Here is a 17,717-nt window from a genome sequence, read left to right on the forward strand (position 1 = left end):
GTAATTTCTTAATAACTTAGATTTTCCAAGACAGCTTCTGCCCTTTACGTCACTTTTGTCTGCTATTCATTACAGCTAATGTAGCAATTACGTAGATTGTGTAAACCATAACCTCCTTTGTAGTGTGAAATGAAATTGTTTTGTCAAAGCTGTTTTTGGTATGAAATTCAGAAGTAATGGAAACCACTTGTGAAATCCAGAGTCAGTTGGGATTTTTTTATTGTTATTAATATTGTAATGGAATTATATCTGACTGTCAGTCTCTGCAGTTAAAGAAGACTTCTCTGTTACAGGGGCATTAAAATAATTTAAAGATTGAAAAAGTCTGTGTGTATGCATTATTTTGGTTTACTGTATCCATATCATTTAATGCAGATGATAAACTGTTTGCTAGCTTTATATCAAGCTGCTGTGTTTGGGTTTCCAGTGCAGCAGTGGAATGTGTAAATAAATACCCCAGTTTCCATTGAAATTCTTGTGAAACACCTGTGGACCATTGGACAACTGCACTGTTCATAGAGCTAATCTTTCTGAAACCCAGCCCTGAAAATGCTGGGCATTCTTTCAAAAAAACTTGTTATCTGACACATGGTGTCCATTTCCTGGAGTAGACAAGTAAGGATTTGATTAGATAGCGTCAATCTAAAAATTATAGCATGTCTGACTTAAAAAATACTTGCTTTTCTAGGCTTCTTTCCAAAATAAATTTATTCCTAAAATGTCACTAATAAAAGTAAAGTGTAAGGGACTCTGAAATTCTAGGAGATGATATATTTCTAAAGATGTTTTAATAAGATTGTAGCAACTGTTGTTGAGTGAAACCTACCTATGTGTTGTAATTTAAAGTTTGAACTGTAAATTTTAAAGTTTGAACTGTAAAATATTGAACATGCTGTTCAACAGGCAGTTTACTACTCGTGATTGAGTTGTGAATACCAGAAAATGATGTTTTTCCATAAATACATATCTTTGTAGGAAAATGAACTTTACTCCTGCTTTATGAATCAGTGTTTACTTGTTTTTAAGATGAACCTTTGTTTTGTATTCAGAATATAGTACTTGTTGACACTGACAAGGGATGTATAGAGGGGAGGTAATTTATTTGACATTGTCATTAATGCTTTTTCTCACATGCCTCCAGAGAATTCTATCAGATAAGTCTGCATACTCTTTAAAAATGAAAGTTACTTTAACATTTCTAAACTATTTAACAGTAATTGGAAACAAAGTCATAAATGTGTTTGGAAGGATATTATTGCAGCTCTTAAAAGTGCTTGGTTTCTACTTGTCCTCATTATGTTCTAAGGACCTCTAAGCAATAACAAAAAAATATAAATAATTTGAAGAAACAATGGACAGGCTCTGAACTATACTTAATAACCCCTCAGTGTTGCTAGCAAGTGGGATTGACCAGAATTGAGGTTTTTGCCTACATTGCCTTCTTCACCTTAATGTTTTAAATATATATTTATTTATATAAAAGATATATAATTTAATTTATGCTTATTATCTGAGTTTACAGCTTGCGTTCTGTTGGTATTTTTAATCTAGGAAAATGTTGCTCTGTTTTTTCCTCTGGCTTACTATATGGTGTGTGGAAATTAATAGCTCTTTCACCTGCATGCTTAGACACAAAATTCTAGTTGGACTGAGATTTTGTTGTTTGAACCTGATGTAGGTGAACAGAAAAGCTGCATATACAGTCTCATTCTGTTACAACTCACCTCTTGTTTGGTTTTTGGTTCAGGAGTACTTTGTCTTTCATCCATTGCTAACATCTGTTAATGCATCTTCCAAGAGGAACTTTGTCAGAAGTCATACTCAAAAATTATCTTTGAGCTAACAGTGGAGGCAGATTGTAACTGTATTTCATAACAGGGTTAATGTGTTCACCCTCTGTCTCTTGACAGATGTTTTTGAATGTTTTTCATGCCTATGATAGTAACTGCGTATAGTTTTGAACAGATTTTCTCTATTTTATCTGGAATGTTAATGTTTTGAGTACATTGGTCTATAAGGTTTAGACTCTTTGCTCATTTAAGTCAGTTTTAGTTTCATAATAGGAATGTTTGTTGGCTCCTTTAGCTTTCTAGAACATTGTTACAGGTTAGTCTGATACCTCCTGTCACTTGACATGAGTAAAAACCCTCTTAAACAATTAATTTGAATATAAGAGAAAATTCACTTTTCATTCAGTTATGACAGCAGCAATCAATTGCCTATCACTTTTAATCAGAGGATTAAAAAATGTTATTTTCAGAATTTGTCATATTGTCTGATTTCAGTCTAACTCTACTTTTGGTTTCTACATAACACAGCTAAAAACATTCAGGCCTGACATCTCATAATGAAGCATATTATAGCTAGAATTATTTGGATATCTGCAAAAGTAGAAGTATTAATTGTAATTTCTGTAATTGCATTGATTTCTATTATTGCACTTCACAGACTGAACTGGAAAAGATATTCCAGTCAGGAGTATTTTTACCATCTGTCTATTTTAGTGGTGGAGCTCTATGTATAGCTGCAGTTCATTGGGCCCTGAAAAGCAACCAAAAAGAGTATAGTATGTTTAGGGATATGCTAGCCTGTTAAAGAAGTTCACATCTCTAACCAGTGTTCCTCATCTTGAATTTGGGCTGCCCACGAGCTGAGTGGTAAGATATGCTGTGGTAGTAGAATTAGGAACCAAGAGTGAGATAGGAAGGAGGAACTTAGACCAGCTTCACCACCAAATGCAGCATATCATGTAATGTTCAGTCTCTGCAAAGCTGCTTTCCTGGACAGGGTAGCCATCTGCAATGCAGCGTAATAGGCTGCTGTAAAACAAATCCAGACTGGTGTAATTCTAGTGAGCTATTTCCCCAGTTAGTACAACATAATTTATAATTTGATATGATCGTATCTTGCTGTCATGTGAATAACTAGGCTTTATGTAATGATAGATGATATAACCAAGATATTCACACATTTGAGAAAAGGGCAGTGAATTGACAGTGAAATATACGTTTCATTTGTCCTAGTTAAATGTGCTCTGATATGTGTATTTGAACTAATGGAGATAAAGAAGGAGAGGGGAAGGAAACCAGAAATCAGAAGGGTATTACATGGTCAGAAAATAAAGAAAAACAGAGTTAGATTAGATATTCAATGTTTTCCAAAAAGTTGGAGGGCTTGAAGTAAAAGTTTTGCAGTAGTAACTTGCCTATTAAATGGAACTGTTGTTGCTTCTTTACAATAAAAAAAATGTAAATTGCTAGGCTCTTTACTTTTGAATAGTGATATATTCCCCATTGAAGGCAGCTGTGCTGCATGTAAAAATAATAATCTTTTATGCATTTTAGTTAACTTGTTAAGTTATTGAAAATTAAAAATTGTAAACAAAAGACTTAGATCTCTGTCTCTGCACAGGAAAGAGAATTAATGTTTAAACTGCAGATATAAAGGAAACTCCTGTTTCCAAGGGGTGGCAGGGGATGTGTTGGGAAATGAATTTACCATCCCAATATATTTATTATAATTTAGCTTCCAAGAGTTGCATGCAAACACATATAGTCTGCAATATATAGAAAATGAAATTATCTAATACTGTAACTTTAAAAATGAGGAACTTAAGAAATACTCTGTATAGAGACTATTTTCAAAGATTCAGGTTTAGCAGTAATAATTCTTTCAGTTTCCTCATTCATTCTGAGGGAAGTTGTACACATAGTTTCTTCTTATTTTCTTGATTATCAAAATTTATTATCAGGCTGTGCATGCATGTAAGGAGTGAAGATGGGCAAAAGAGAAATACATGGCTATTCTGAATTTCTTGACTTTTTCTTTTCCACTCTCCCAGCCTTTGGAAAGTCCTAGTTTGGGGTATGGGGGTTATTTTTTTTTTCCTCCCCAGCCCTCCTGTCTCCAGTAGGTATGAAGGTGGATTTAAGGGAAGGTGGAGACAATGTAGCTATCAGGTGGAGGGACCAGAAATGCTTTATTGAAGGAAACTGGAATGGTTTTTTGAGCTACCATGAGCATTATTACAGACTTGGCCTGGATCCCTTCAAAGATAGTCGCCAAACCTTTCTGTGGCTATGCTTATTGTTTGGATCCCCTTTGTTGCCATGCCAGCATAACTAGAGTTCAGTCCCAGCTTCTGGCTTTGAGCCTTAAGTTTTCCCCTGAAACAGAAGCTTTGTTACAATAGGACTTTCCTAAAATCAACAAGATAGTGGTAAGATGGTTATCTCACTACTGAGCAAAATTAGATGAATGGAGAAAGCTGCTCCTATGTCAGGACGCAGGGAATAGTGCATGGGGGAAGTATTTTGAGGTTAGTATTTAAAAGCATAATCTCCAGAAGATGGGAGAATTGCAGAAACTTGGCTTCTCTTACACCATTTCTTTTTCTAGAGGCTAATGGGAATTTAAGAATTGAAGCACAATATCCTGAGAAAATCATACTGTTAATCTTTCTGTATTTCTCAGCTTCTGATCAGTCATCAAAAAGCTTGTTGGAAGAGAGGGTCAGAGAAGATACAACAATGTATTAGGAACTGGATACACTTGAATTTATAAAGAATAATGCTATTAGCTTTTCTTTTTTTAAGGACGTGACTTACCAAGTGAAGAGCTAATTTGTGGTGCTGTATAGTCACTTAGTATTATAATTTAGAGTCCTGCAGCATAAAGCCAAACTTAGTTGGAAGGATGGTTACAGATCTGAATGTGTGTGGGTCCTGGAATGTCAGACTCAGATGAAGATAAATTCTTTAAAATTTGGCATAGGGAGCATTTTAATTGTCTAATTTGAGTATTTTCCATTTCAGTGGGCTAAATGTTGAGAGAATGCCTTACATCAGCAGAGGGGACGGAAGTGTAGTTAGCTTTTATGCTTGGAATTTTAGCTGATAAGAGCTCTGGAGTAGGCCATGTGTAATTCAGGCTAGTTTCAAGAGAGTGGTGTAAAGGTAATAACTACATTGTTAACATCTGTGTTTTCTGTGCTTGTCATGAGAATACATGCACTCTTGTTCTTGCAGCAGTGGCACGAACTGTTAGCTGTTAAGAGTCAATACAGTCTAGATGGTGATGACAGAAATAGATGCAGGAAAAAAAAAGAGTTAAAACTTCTCCTTGTTCCCTCCTCCCCAATGCAGGACAGAGGTTTAGAAATGTTTAGAAATAATTGTGCAGGAGAAGGGAGTGGTCTGAGAGGTTCAGGTACAGCAGGGATAGGAACAAGAAAGTGCAAAATTGATGTGAAAGTGTTGATGAAGATAAGAACAAAATCAAGTGACATGAGAAAGCTATTTTAAACACAATTTAAATGATCTTTTAAAAGTATTTCAAAAATTCTGGACAGAATGTATGTAAGCACTGTAACTTCCAGGTGAAGTTCTCTTGCAACTTTTGGCTCACAAAACTTTGTTATCCTTGACTCTCTCCATAATGAATAATGCCTCCAACCCTTAATTTTGGAAATCACCCATGAAACAACTGTCCCTGTGAGAGACCTTTGCAGTTGAAAACTTTCTCGCCCACCCTTTGCTGCGGGAGGCTCTTAAGACAGCCAGATCGAATGACTTGGCAGTGTCTTGCTGTTGTGTCAGTAAAGAGGACTATATGATGACCTAATGGAACTTTTAAAGCCCTTACTACCTATAGACACTCTCAAGTCATCTTATGCAGCTGCCAAATTCATTTGCAAGAGTGAGCAACTGCCTCAATACTTGCCAAAATATTTCCACTGCCAGTATACCCCAGTATATTCAGTGAGGTGTATCATAGCCCATCCTAGCTGCTGAATCTTCTCACAGTTTCTCATAAGCACAGGGGTATCAGGGTTTCACTTCAGCTTTGATTCAAATCTTGCAATCGTCCTCTTGTTCTTATGATTTTCAGGCTCCTCCGTGATTGCAAATGCTAAACCCAGGTCTCTGCAGAGCTAGTTTGCTTGCACTTTATTAAATAAGAACAAATGTCCTTCAGACTTATTCTGGGGCTACTACTTTATGGGCAGAGCACCCTCACAGAGTTCAGCAATCCTTTATCTGTTGACTTGGTATTTTTTGCATTAGAAGGTGCCAGCCTGAATTGCTTCAGCCAGTTCCATTCCCTTCCAACATTCAAGTTTGCTGTCTGATCCGAACTACGTCTTTCAAGATATGTTTTCTCTTAGGGCATCCTTAATTATCTCAAATGTTTTTGTCTTTGAATCATGTACCTTACAGTGATTAATTTTATTCTTTTTTTTTTTAAGTCTGTCATGGAGCGATTCTTCCTCAGTTCTGTGTGATAAAGGATCCTTCCTCTCCTTCCATCGAAGACGCTCCCCCGATTTAAGACATTCTCCTTTACAGGGTGTTCTGTCTCATAATGTGCCTAAATTTACATGGGCCACTTGATGCAGTTGTTGGCCAGGATCCAAATCTGTCTCTTGTAAAATTTGGGCCCATTGAGCTTTTTCAGCAATTCACAGTAACTTGACTACTTTAATCCCAGACTGTATAATAGCTGTGATTCATTCATTTCTTGATAGCTTTCCAGGATGCGCTATTTGTATCATTTTTTCTTGGTATTTATTCTGGACTTTTCCACAGCAAAAACCTGAGCTTACCTGTAGTCTTGAGTCTTATTTCCCAACTGTTGAAGTACTGCAAGCTTAGCAAGGCACTGTTGCTCAGTTTTTGAATAATTATGCTGATTTTCCTTTCCCTGGAAAAATACTCTGATCTACTCTCACAGCTCCCATTTTTTCATGAACTTCCAAATATGAAGATTTCATCCACTTGAAAACTAGGTTGTTACATGTTAACATTTAAATTGGGAAGAATCTGGGTTTTCTTAAAGAATCAAGCAAATTAAAAAAAAAAATAATGCTGAATTCAAGACTTTTGTCTTTTCAGAATTCTGAGTAGGTTAGTGAATTCCACCTTGAAAATACGAAGGAAAAATAAGCTGTACCTTGCACATAGGATTAAAACAGGAGGTACAGAAGGCAGTGTGATGTGATGGGTGCATGTATGAGTTATTTTCTTCAGCAGTGACCAGAATTTCCTCCCTGCTACCTGTGGTTTGTTGTCCCCTCAGTTATGCTAATAGAAGTTTTTGTAAGGTGCATTGCAAACTGTATTCCTAAAATGACCCAGACTGAAAAAGCTTCTTCAGTGTATTTTCTTTTGTGCAAGTTATTTGTCCTGTGGCATACTGGATCAGGGAACTGCTGGTGGTCAAAACTAATTCAACTCAGAAAAAATTATTAATTTGCAGACAAATCAGGTCCCTGATCTGACTTGCTCAGATTATTTCTGAGTGCTCATATGAGCGCAGTGAAGGGGCAGGAACATGGTAGGGTTGAGGGGAGGCAGAAATTCCTGGTTTGGCAACATCCCACATTTATGTTGACTTAAACCAATTATTAAACTCTATGCCTGCCAAAAGAAAAAAAATCGATTAGTCTGTAGCTGGATCATCTCCCTGAACTGGCTGTGCACTGTGTTGCGTAAGTGCTAGCGTTAGTGGAAGGTGTAGGATGAAGGGTGGACTGCGGCAACGTTTCTTTTTTTTTTTTTGTAATTGTCTTGGAACTACACCTATTGTTTTAGTTCAAAGAAGTCTATATGTAACATTAATATCCAGGCTTCTCACCTTCTGTAATTTCTCATCCAAGTACTGATATGACCTTTGGCTGATGAGCAGAGCTATTTAAAAAGGGGGGGGGGGAGGGGAAGGAAAAAAACTTGGTTGGCAGCCAGTTTCATTTTTACAAGGGTTACTTTACACTCCTGCAGAACAATATGTAATTCAGACTGATTCCTTCAGGCACTTGCTCAAAAGAAATCTTTGTAGCGGTATTTTGCTGTAATTGCATTAGTGTGGAAACTTGGTCTCTCTAGCAACATTAAGCAGTAAGGTGCTAAAGTAATACATGTTTAGATAGGTCTATATTAGGAGTTGCTGCATCTGGTAGCCCAGTATAGAGGAGACTGCTGCTAGTCCTCATGACCAGGTCCAGCCCGCAGCGAGGCCGAGGATGTATTCCAAGGGGGACACATGCATGTGCACACACTGTACGTATATATACGGCCAGCCAGCGCATGTGCACACACTAGATGTATATATATGGCCAGCCATACAGAAAACACAGCACTCACGCAAACACAAGCAGTATCAATGGCCTCATCCTTTCCCTTCACTGACTGACTGGGATGAAAGCCTGTTTGTGGAAAATACGTATGTATACAATATGGATCCTCCAGCAAGTGCTCTTAGACTCTTACTCTGCTCAGTAGCTGGTCCCTGAATCCCCTCATCTCCAAGTTGCCTCACAAACCTGCGCTGGGTCTCTCTGGCAGCTGGTCTGGGTTTATGACCTTACCAATGGCCAGTCCCCAGATGTTCTGGTCCTTCTAGTAGCCAAATCTCAGAGCTGGTCGCTCCAGTGTCTGGCCCAGGCTCATGGTTGCTCCAGTTCTTACCTCCCAAGCCTCTTATCCAACTTGCTGGCTAGTCTGGCGTGGTGTTTGCCAGTGATCGCACGCTGACACCGGTACCCAGGCAGCACGCATGGGCTCTGGCCTCTCCACTTGCTGGCACCCCAGGCACGAGGGCCCCTGCGACCTGTGGTGTAACTCCAGTTGCTGGCATGTATGCTTCCGTGCAGAGTCATGCACGCAGGGTAGGGATTCCATTCACCCAGGAAAATGTAGTTTAGCAAGAGGACAGGACAAACTGCAGTGATCAGGTGCAGGGCCTGGCTGGACAACCTGTTCACGTGCACCTGGCCCCTTTTATCCCTTTTTCTCCTCACGGTTTTCCTATGCTTGTTCTGTCCCCACTTTCATCCCTCTCTTTTCTAGCCTTTGGTTCTTCCTCTCAATACCCTGTCCCATGCCTTGTGCAATACCAAAATACTCTTTCTGGTATCTCATAATGAGTCCCTTACCCAGTGGGCAGTAACCCCCTCCTTCATTCTGCAAGGTGATCTAGAGAGCCTCTCCAGTGGACTTGTCCGTCTGGGTCTCACCTTGGTCCACTTGTGTTTCTACAGCCCTGGGAGCAGCCGGATGGAGGGCTCAGTTTCTTTCATTTGGCTTATTGGGGTTCCTCTGCCTGACTCTGTTCATCTGTGCTCTGTGTCTGCCTTCAGTCACACCTCACACCGACTGACTTTGTCACTAAAAGGTAACAGACTGGGCGCCACACAACTGCTTGAACATCAGAGGGTACAGCGTGGGCTCACCTGTGACTCGATTCTGATAGTGCCAGCAGCCTAAACTACCTGAAGCATATGCCTTTTTTATTTTTGACAGTTACTGAAGAACAACCAAGTGCATCAATTTAAAAAAAAAAAAAAAAAGGATAACCACCAGCTTTCTACCCTTAATATTAGTGAAGTGCAAAGTGTGGGGAAATAGGGAAAGATTAGGTGTTTAAAAGTGATGGTTTTCATACAGTGCTTCTAACCACATGTGTATTTTGTTTCTCAAATTCTAGTGTAATGGGCTTCAGACTATAAAATGCTTTATTTAATCTTGGCTTGAAAGATATTGCAGCAAAGTGGACTGGTTGCAATTTTGTTAGGTGGTATGGACAAGCCAAGTCTCAGAAATTAACATGCTTGTTATTCTAAATGCTAATTGATTTTTAGCAGTTAAAAGTCTCCCTTTGTTTAGCTTGAATTTCTTGTTTTGAATATGGCTTGTGTCTGCTTTGGGGTTTTTTCCCCTTAGAGCAAACAAGTTTATACCTAGATCTTTATAGCCTTAAGATATTTCAAACTATAATTAGATTTCTCTTTCCATCACCCCCCTTCCAGGCTCCCTTGTTTTCAAGGCTGAACATGTTAAGCTTGAGAAGCTGTTGCCACTACCTCAAACGGTGTTTGTTTCCCCCCCTCCCCGCTCTTTCAGTAGCGCATGTCATTGTTTTAACTTATTTTTTGCTTTTTCTATTTGAGACCACCTTTCCTTACATCTGCAGGTTTTTCTCGTTCTCCAATTTGTTGATTTAGTTTAGACCGCAGAAATTTTAAAGCCTTGCGTGCATTTTTATGCGAAGACTTGGCTTAAGGTGATAGGTTTTCGAGCGAGCGTTAGAAACGCGTGCACATCTTGTTAATAAAAATCAGGTTTTTATCCCCAAAGAATGCCTGGCACTATTATAATAAAAGTACGTTGTTTCCTGGTGGATATTATGAAAACCCCAGTATCCACACGCTGTAACGCACTCGGTAAATCCGTCACGCGGGACCGTCGCCGTTACTCCGCGCGGCCCCCGTGTTACAGCGTGCCCTCTCCCCGTCCCGGCGGACGGCGGGGCGATGACAGCGGCGCTCCGAGGCCGGCGCGTTGCTGCGGGGCACGGCTGCGGGCCCGACTTAGAATAAAAAGCCGATTCAGCGCTGGCGGGGGGCGGCGGCGTTTGGGGGCTCGCTCGCTGGCGTTTTGTCGCCGTTCCTGCTCGCCTCGGCCGCCGGGGGAAGCGGCCTCTTTAAGAAGCCCCCGTGTAGGTAGCTGGAGCGGGCTGCCAAGTGCAGGAGAAGCTCAGCTTTACTGCCAAGCCCGCGCCTGAGTGTAACCTAACCGGCTGGAGGATATGCCGCCCCTGATTGACAGCAGGACCAGCATTATGCAAATGGCGCAGGGGAGCGCGGCGGCGGCCGGGGGCTCTGTCAGGGAGCTCTCTACACACGCCGCCCTCGCCTCTCGCTCCCTGTAACGCTCAGTGCGTTTCACAAAGCAATTGTTGCTTTTTTTGGGGGGGGGACTCGTTAAACGTAAAATCATGTCGAGCGCGGTTTCAGTTTGAGATACGTGTGAGAGAGCTAGGGAGATGTGTCAGAGCTTGTTAGTCAAGCTAAATTGGGTAATTTTTAGCTGGGTAACGTGCTAATCTTTAAACCTTTATGTTTTTAAATCCTGCGTATGTCTGGTCTCTTCATACAAAAGTGTGTTTTGCTTGTTTCTTCTCGTCTTCTTCAGTCTGAAGCCTTATGTAGGTCAGGCTTGGCTTAAGCAGATTTCCTGAACCTGCGTCAGCTTAAGCTGAAGGAATTTTAATAAACCCTCCCTTGTAGGCGTGGGCCTAAATGAGACTAGCCTAGTTAAGCCTGATCTTTTTCTGTTTGTGAAAAAGAGCTGAGCAGAGCTAGGGACTGCATGGTGGCTTCAGAAACGGCTTCCTTAATTCAAAGATAACAATGGTTGGGAAGGCCAGATCTTCTAATTTTACCTTATCTGAAAAGCTTGATTTGCTAAAACTCGTGAAGCCGTACGTTAAAATTCTCGAGGAACATACCAATAAGCATTCTGTAATAGTGGAAAAAAACAAATGCTGGGATATCATAGCTGATAACTACAATGCCATCGGAGTAGATCGCCCTCCTCGTACTGCACAGGGCCTGCGCACGCTGTACAAGAGGCTCAAAGAATATGCCAAACAGGAGCTATTGCAGCAAAAGGAGACTCACTCCGATTGTAAAAGCAGCATTTCCGAGCCAACCAAGAAAGTTGTGGAGATGATTCCACAGATTTCCAATGTGTGTTTAAGAGACAGGAGCGGTGTTCAAAGGTGAGACAATTCTTTTTTATTTTGTTACTGAATGAAAATTATGGCGCCTCCTATCTACTCGGTAACGCTTTGCTTGTGGTCAGGCTCCTAAAGGAAATGTTTATCAGAGAAAATCCCCAACTGGGGAACAATGACAAAATAATATTGCTTTTGTTTTATGGGAAGCTTTATGGTGACTTAGCACTGCATTCGTTTTTTCAGCTGTCTTTCAAAGCCTGTTTCGGAGTCTTTGTCATACTCTGGAAAGTGAGGGTTAAGAGAGAATCAAAGAGAAATAGTAGCTCCAACCTCTACTCCTCCCCTACCTTTTAATAGGCAGATTATTCAAACACTGGCAAAGTGATGGCTATTCTCCTCCATTTAAGGTAATACTGCAGTCATTTTGCAATATATGGAACTATTACCAGTTTATAGAAGATTTTTAATAAAGATACTTCACAGAGCTAAGAAACCTTGCTCGTACACCTTTTTTCTCTCATTTACTCTGATGTTTGCATGCTATGTTTTAACTGATCCCAATCCTTTAAAAAAATTGACTCCCCACACCACAGTGCCTTTGTGAGTGCAAATGGTTTTTTTTTAAAAATTATACTTTTCTTGCATTGATGGTGGCTCCCTGAAACTGGAGCAAAGCTAATTGCCATCTAAACTCCAAGCAGTTCTGTATTGTACGTTAAGTAGTTTAAATACAGAGAGAAGCCAAGAGGTACAGCACTAGAAGTTTTCTTTTTTTTTGTAGGATTTTTTTTTTTTTTTTTTACTGCTCAGTAAAGTGAGACACACCGTCTAGATTTGAACCAGACATAATACAGGCAGGCAGCATGCAGGCTTTCTCCCACAGCTGGCTAATGCCCCTCATATCTGACTTACAACATTCTGCTGGTTCCGTATTGGTCCTTGAGGGATCAAAAAATGTCTGGGTCAGGTTTTGGTTCCTCCAGATACAAAAACTAAGCTAGGGAGAAGGGGGGGGAAAAAAGTCAAATAACTCCCAGCAACCTTGAGAAAGCTCTGATTTTTCTTATTTCCCCAAGCAGATTAATGGGAAGTGAACTTCCCATATTTTAATCAGATATACTGATAGTCAGTGCAGCAGCGTAACACTCTAAGAAAAGCTGGCATGCGCACACATGCTGAATTGGATTCGTGGTGCCACTGGTTGAACTGAATGGTGACAATTGTCTAAATCCCAACATGCCAGATGCTCTAAAAATATGCTGTTGTGGGTCCTTTGCGTAAAGAAGTCTGAAGCAACTGGGCTACACTGCTGCTCCTGGTGAATGCCCCTGGAGGAACCGTTCCAAAGAATTCTCTGGAACAAAACAAGGCTTTTAATTGCACTAATAAAGGTTGCAGTGTCTTGACTACCAACTTTTGTTAAGGAGGAAAAAAAAATAGTGTGAGAACTTTGGTTTGTAGATCGGCTTATAAAAAGCACTGACGCTTTTCGTGAATGATTAAGAGCTAATGATCTCCATAGTTTGTCTCCTATAATTTAAACGTTTTTTGCAGTCCCTAATGGCTCTGGGAACACTGACTTGATTGCTGCTTCCCCAAAATGGTTGTTCCTAGGAACAGCCAATGCACTGTGTATTGAAGGAAAAGAATATAATTTAAATTATTTTGTCCCTGCCCAAATAAATCATTATTTTATAGTTCTAATTTTAACCCTGAGTTGTATTTTACCCTAATTTTCAAAACCCTGGATTGGGTTTTAACTCACCAGGATATGGCTTAGGTTTTGTAGGAGGGAAACACAACTTATAATGAATCCAAATTCTTAATCGCACCTTTAAGCAATTTCTAGCTCGCTGTGATTAAACAAAACCTGGTGAATCATGGGTGCCTGCAGGGTTATAAACACCATCCCCCAATTGTGGTAACTGTTGTTTGTCTTTCTTTCAGTCAAGTTGTCAGAAACAACATTAGTAACCACCATACAGACGGCTCCTTTGTTTCTCAATTCCTTCTTTCTCTCTTTGCTGTCTTAATTGTTTTCCTCTTAAGAGGCTGACTCTAAGGAAAAAAAAAAAGCCTCATCAGAGTTACCTGAAGATTAGGTAATTTTCTAATTCTGTGTGGATTACACTTTAAGAGATGGATTTTTCACTGTTTGGAGGCTCTAGTTTGTGTTAGACTAAATCTTACCTATCTTTTTTCTCTTTAACCTCTCTCACTTTCTCTTTCTGCTCTCTCTCTCTCTTTCCTTTTGTCAGAATGACCTGCTTCTCCTGCTGGTTGTTTCCACTTTTCTCAGGGTAGAAGCTGGCCGGGAGCCAGCAAATAAGGAGGAAGGAAGCTGTATTAGAAGCTGTGGTTGTGAAAAGGGGGGAAACCCAGCATTACAGTCAGCACTGGGGAAAACAAGTGAAAATTTGTGTGCAGGATAATACTTCCGATGCTCAATGAGAGGAGTAAAAGAAATGTGAGAAAGAGGTATACAGGAAAAGGTGAAGCTTTGTAGTATGAGGAGGAGGGAGTAAGGGGGTATAATTGATACTCTATGGGCAGCTCAGGTAACAGTCGATAGAATTAAGATTATCCTGACATTTTCTTTGGGGAATAAATGAAAGGTCTGTTTTCCATACCTACTTCAGATGGACTTTTTTTGTTTAAAAATTTTTAGTTAAAATAGTTTAGGTGGTTGACAGAATTAATTTTTGGAAAATATATTGCTCTAGCCCTGTTGAACATTATTACAATTGAGTATCGAGAAGCTTTCGTGCTTTCATTCTAGAAATTGCACTTTCATGTTAATAGATGGCAGGCTACATCAGGGTCCTTTGGAAATTGCAGCTGTGACTGCTTATTTCTTTTTAGCTAAGAGTTTTGAAGACTATGGGAAATGCAGAAGAGATGATCATGCAATCTTTTGAGTAAGGAGTTAGTGCAGTTACACGAAAGTAGGATGCACAAAATGAGTTTTTCCTTTGCTTGTGGGAATTTGAACCCAGATCTAATGTTAACCAGGACAGTGTTATAATAATCAGATAGTGTTTCTCAATTTGTGGATTGCAGGGCTCACAAGGAGTTAAAAAAATGTAAACAAACACTTCCCACCCCTCAATTTAATAGACAGCAACTCAGGTCCTCCAGGGTTAGGGGGCATCCATGAACGTTATATTAATCACGGATCCACTCACTGCCTTTAGCTGCTAGCAGCAGCTCAGCTCTTCTAGGGTTGGGGAATGTTTCGTATCTGCAACCGCCAGTTATAGCCTCTGTTTTAGACAGTCATGGCCATGATGATGCCAGTATCAGTACCAAGTTAATATATTCGTGTTCCCACATTACACAGCCTTCCCAGTCATGCTGAAAGTATGTACTGTAAAATAGATCAAGAAGCCGATCTGGCTTAAAAAAGCATTACCTGAATAAAGGAGTGATGTGCAGAAGTTTAGGGTTTCAAACACAACTGATGGTAGAGAAGTAGGCAGGAACAGCTTGAGCCATTATTACCATCAAAGCCAATGTATTGTCAAATCATGATTTGAGATGCTGCTGACTCAGGGGTTTACACAAAGACAGATGAGTCAAGTAGGCGTTGTACTTTCGAAAAGAAATGCATAGAACTATAGGCTGTTCTTAATGGAAGTGTTTCTGTGTCTCCTCTTGATGCTTCAGAAAAATATTGAGATCACTGATTCAAAGAGAAGGAGCAAGGATTAGCTTGATTCCCTAATCTACTGGCACGGTCATCATTTGGGCTCTGATTTCTTCCTACAAGGCTCTCTGTGTAATTTTATTCAGTGATTGTTTTACATAAAAAAACTGCAGATATTTTGGTGCATGAATCAGAAAGAGGGAACACATCAGAACAGGAGGAGATGAGTAAGTTTGAGAGATGGAAATGTTTCTGCCATAGTCCACTCAATCTAAATTAATGCCCTTTTAAAATCACATTATATATTATATAAACTCCTCTCTGTCACTTGCATCACTTGCTGGTGCTTTGTTTTTATTCTCGTTTGTCACTAATAGCCCTTCTGGCTTCTCCAACATCAGAAGAATGGCCTACCAGGGCAGTTCTCCGTCAGCTATACTGCCTTTGTAGCAACAGAATCTGAATAAAACAGGGCTGTGTATGTGTGGTGGAAAGAAGGAGGGGTACAGGTGGTGTCATGTAATGAAGTAAGAGTCCCAGGCATACATAGCAGAGTAGTATTTCAAATGAAGCTTTGGTTACTTACAGCTACGCCTTTTAAAAATAGTTTTTAATGGATTATTTAAATATGATTTTATGTGTTCTAGTGCTAGTATCGATAAAGAAACAATTGCTGGTACAAGTTCACCACAGGCAATGTTGGATCACCATCCTGCGACAGTCATGATGGACTTGCAATCGGAAGAGGATGTCAAACCTCCTCCTTCTTTGATTATAGACTCTCAGCAAAATGAGAACTTAGAACAAGAGGAGGAACACCAGCTGGTGCATATTATGGAAAGGTCTCCTTCAACATCGGTATCTTCAGTTGATATGAGAGTGATGATGTCTCCCTCTCCTGTACCCAGAAGAGATGAGTTTTTTAGGCTTGAGGTCGGAGAACGCTTTAGACCAATGTGTGGTTATGACCCACAGATGTTACAAATGCTGAAAGAAGAACATCAAATAATATTAGAAAACCAAAGAAAAATTGGTCTTTATGTCCAAGAAAAAAGGGATGGTTTGAAAAGAAAGCAGCAACTGGAAGAAGAACTGTTGCGAACAAAAATCAAAGTAGAGAAGCTGAAGGCAATAAGACTACGTCGTGATCTGCCAGAATACAGCAATATCTAAATATTTTATTATTTCTGTTGTATTCTTTGAAATACTTAATAATACATGCTTTTGCCCTGGCAAAATTGTTCCTTATGTTAAGATGGATGGATCAAAATCTGGGCTTGAGAGACGAAAGCGTATTTTCCGTGTTGTTGTCTATGTACCTTAGAAAAATACCTTGTATGGGTTTGAATGCACCAACTCCTCTGAAGTATAATCAAATCCTGTATATTTAAGTGTTTAGGGTGATAAAAATCCAAACTTTTAAAATGTTTCCACATATCTCTATGAGGGTTGTGATGAGCTAATGGAAATTTAGCTCAGATCTTTTAAAAAAAATTGATCATATGCATTATTTTTTCAAATAATCACCTATTCTTTAATATCTTAATGAAGTTACAGGTGAATAAATACATATAAAAAAAGAGGAATAAGAGGCTATGTTTAAATGTCTTACTCTTTTCAAGTTGGTAAATCTTAGTGACAGTGGTGAGATTTTGCTGATATATCAGCTTGGAAAACAAAATTACTGGATTGTTATATTTTTTTAATGTTCAGTAGACAGTTGAATAAATGTACATCTTTTTAAAAGTTAATACTTCTTATTGTTTCCAGTGGAGGAGTGTTTCCATAGGACGTTATCAACGTAGAGACAATGAATGCAACGCTTGGTTTTTAAAACTGCATGCATGTGTAATTTGTGTGTACAGTTACCATGATCGTATATTCAGTTATAGTAATTATACTGGTGATCAACCACAAAAATGTCTAATTTCTTCATTTGCATGCATAATTACTACAGTGCATGTGCAACCAAGACAGTTGCAGGTGCCTTTGATCGATATCACTATGACTATAAGCTACTGAAATGAAATAGTTTCTGTATGTAAGTAACATGTGACTTGAAATCTACAGAAGATTCTTTGTTATTCTGGGTACCTTTTATAAATGCTGTTGTTCTGGTCTTTTGATTAGTTTCAAATAAAAAGCCCCAAATGAAAAAGAAGTTGATTCTTCTGTCTGTCCTAGTAGCAGCCGTTTCCTCTGCAGTTACGATCAACATTCGTAACTGGAAGAAAAATACCTGGAAAGCATAAGTCCCAGATGATTCATTTCTTCATAATTCTTAGTCTCCTGCCTGTTATGAATGGATCCACAACTGCCTTAGACCTCTGGCTCCTTATTCTCTGTAACAACACTTTCTCCTTCCTTTAGCACAAGAAAAGGAAATGAAGCACAGATCAAGGAAAAAGAGAACAAAGGAGATTTAATTCCTCCTGTGCCTCCCATCTCAGAGGGCCTCAACAACAGAAAGAACAAAAGCAATAGGAAGGAGAATATTTCTTCCTACAGCTGCTTCTAACTGTTGCTCCTGTCACCACTGTTATCCCAAACTTGC

At 39.5% G+C, this 17,717-nt stretch overlaps 2 protein-coding genes across 3 annotated transcripts in view; both read left to right on the top strand.

Moving 5' to 3' along the window:
* Positions 1–17,717, top strand: part of RAD54B (RAD54 homolog B) — a 63,746-nt gene that overhangs the window by 6,432 nt on the left and 39,597 nt on the right. The gene's annotated exons all lie outside the window — the stretch shown is intronic.
* On the top strand, positions 10,354–17,321 carry FSBP (fibrinogen silencer binding protein). Its single transcript, XM_054817512.1, has 2 exons — positions 10,354–11,559; positions 15,811–17,321. The coding sequence occupies exons 1-2, from the start codon at positions 11,189–11,191 to the stop codon at positions 16,334–16,336; spliced, it is 897 nt and encodes a 298-aa protein (XP_054673487.1). The 5' UTR covers positions 10,354–11,188; the 3' UTR covers positions 16,337–17,321.

Source organism: Grus americana, chromosome 2 (assembly GCF_028858705.1).
Source record: "Grus americana isolate bGruAme1 chromosome 2, bGruAme1.mat, whole genome shotgun sequence".
In the NCBI taxonomy this organism is placed as follows: Eukaryota; Metazoa; Chordata; class Aves; order Gruiformes; family Gruidae; genus Grus; species Grus americana.

Excerpts from the sequence above, each read along its gene's own strand:
- FSBP (XM_054817512.1), top strand. The coding sequence starts at position 11,189 with ATGGTTGGGAAGGCCAGATCTTCTAATTTTACCTTATCTGAAAAGCTT. Across the intron at positions 11,560-15,810 it reads GACAGGAGCGGTGTTCAAAG|TGCTAGTATCGATAAAGAAA; the intron begins GTGAGACAATTC and ends TATGTGTTCTAG.